This window comes from Sinocyclocheilus grahami, unplaced genomic scaffold (assembly GCF_001515645.1).
Source record: "Sinocyclocheilus grahami isolate Dianchi unplaced genomic scaffold, SAMN03320097.WGS_v1.1 scaffold4394.1, whole genome shotgun sequence".
Classification (NCBI taxonomy): Eukaryota; Metazoa; Chordata; class Actinopteri; order Cypriniformes; family Cyprinidae; genus Sinocyclocheilus; species Sinocyclocheilus grahami.
The window spans coordinates 12,837-14,127 of NW_015509337.1; the positions used below are offsets into that span (position 1 = coordinate 12,837).

Below are 1,291 nucleotides of genomic sequence, written 5' to 3' on the forward strand. Positions count from 1 at the left end.
CCGTTCCCACGGCTCTCGGCCCCGCCCCCACTCGTCACAATATTATTTTACACATTAATTTAAATCTGTTTAATAAACTGTTGCCTATTCTTTTGTTGCAGAAGAGTCTTCAGTATCAACACCTACTGAGCCTTTTGGTCACATCATTTTAAGGGAGAAGCTGTCTACAACATATCACCAAGAAAATGACTGTAATCTCATTGGGCCCCCAGATGAGATCTCAACAAATGGATCTAATTCACTGTATTTTTCATGTGCTGAATCCTCTGCTACTTCATTAACAACTGTTATGGAATCACAGGTCTCTGTAATATCAGATCATAGAGAAAGCTCATTAGAAAAATGTGAGTCTAAAGTGCAAGAGGGCAATCAATCCTTGTCACTTTCAACTTGCTCTGGAACTCAAGTCCAAGCTGAGCCAGAAATGCCATCCAACCTAGCCAGGTTTCCATTGGACAAGCATGCTGACATTGTTCTGCAGTCTGTTCAGGAGAACCATTCATATGCTGTGGACAAATCCATTGCAATAAATAGGACGGAAGAAAGACAGACATTGCAAGAAGAGAAACCTGCTTTTGTGAGCAATTCTGGAATAAGTAGTGAACTTTTTATTGACTCACTATTCATTAAACATTTAGAAGAAGAGATTCACAGTGTAGAGAAGAAAAGGGACTTAATTGTACAGCACTGTGAAAGCATTTTGTCCATTGATGATAAACAAGATGAAATGCATACAGGACATTTGAATTCCAAGCAGGCCCGGGCTGATACTGAAGCCACTAGCATGGAGGAAATAACACCTGTAGTGTCCTCTGTTAGTGAAGTAGGTGCATATCCCCCATTACAGTCAGCAGCTTCCTCGAAAGTCATCTCTGAAGGATCAGAGCATTCATACGCTTTAGCCCAGTTGCAGGAAGATGCAACTAGCCCTACACAACTGACACCTCTGCTTGGTTCATGTGGCAAGTGTAGTCCACTGGATGTTAAATCCAAAGAGGACCCGAGCAATAATTCAAAGACTTTGAGCCCACCCTCTACACCACCTGTAGGTGGACCTTCTTTGGATGAGCTTCCCAGGTTTACTAGCCAAAGGCCTTCCAATCTACCTTCTGCCACAGGAACGAGAACTCCCTTAACCAACTGGAATCCATCATCTCCAGCCACTCAAAGGTAGTCTGCGAAGCATGTCACAAACCAAACTGTAGTTATATAGTGTATCCAACTGATATTTAGGTTATGCTATTGTAGTTTATATTACAGCAGTGTAAGTATTTGATTTCATGTTAATCTG

At 41.8% G+C, this 1,291-nt stretch overlaps 1 protein-coding gene across 1 annotated transcript; it reads left to right on the top strand.

Moving 5' to 3' along the window:
* Positions 1-76: 76 nt before the first annotated feature.
* On the top strand, positions 77-1,174 carry LOC107576814 (uncharacterized; the record flags this gene model as incomplete). Its single annotated transcript, XM_016262944.1, has 1 exon — positions 77-1,174. A coding segment is annotated over one exon (1,098 nt), but the record flags the coding sequence as incomplete, so codon positions are not given.
* Positions 1,175-1,291: the final 117 nt, after the last annotated feature.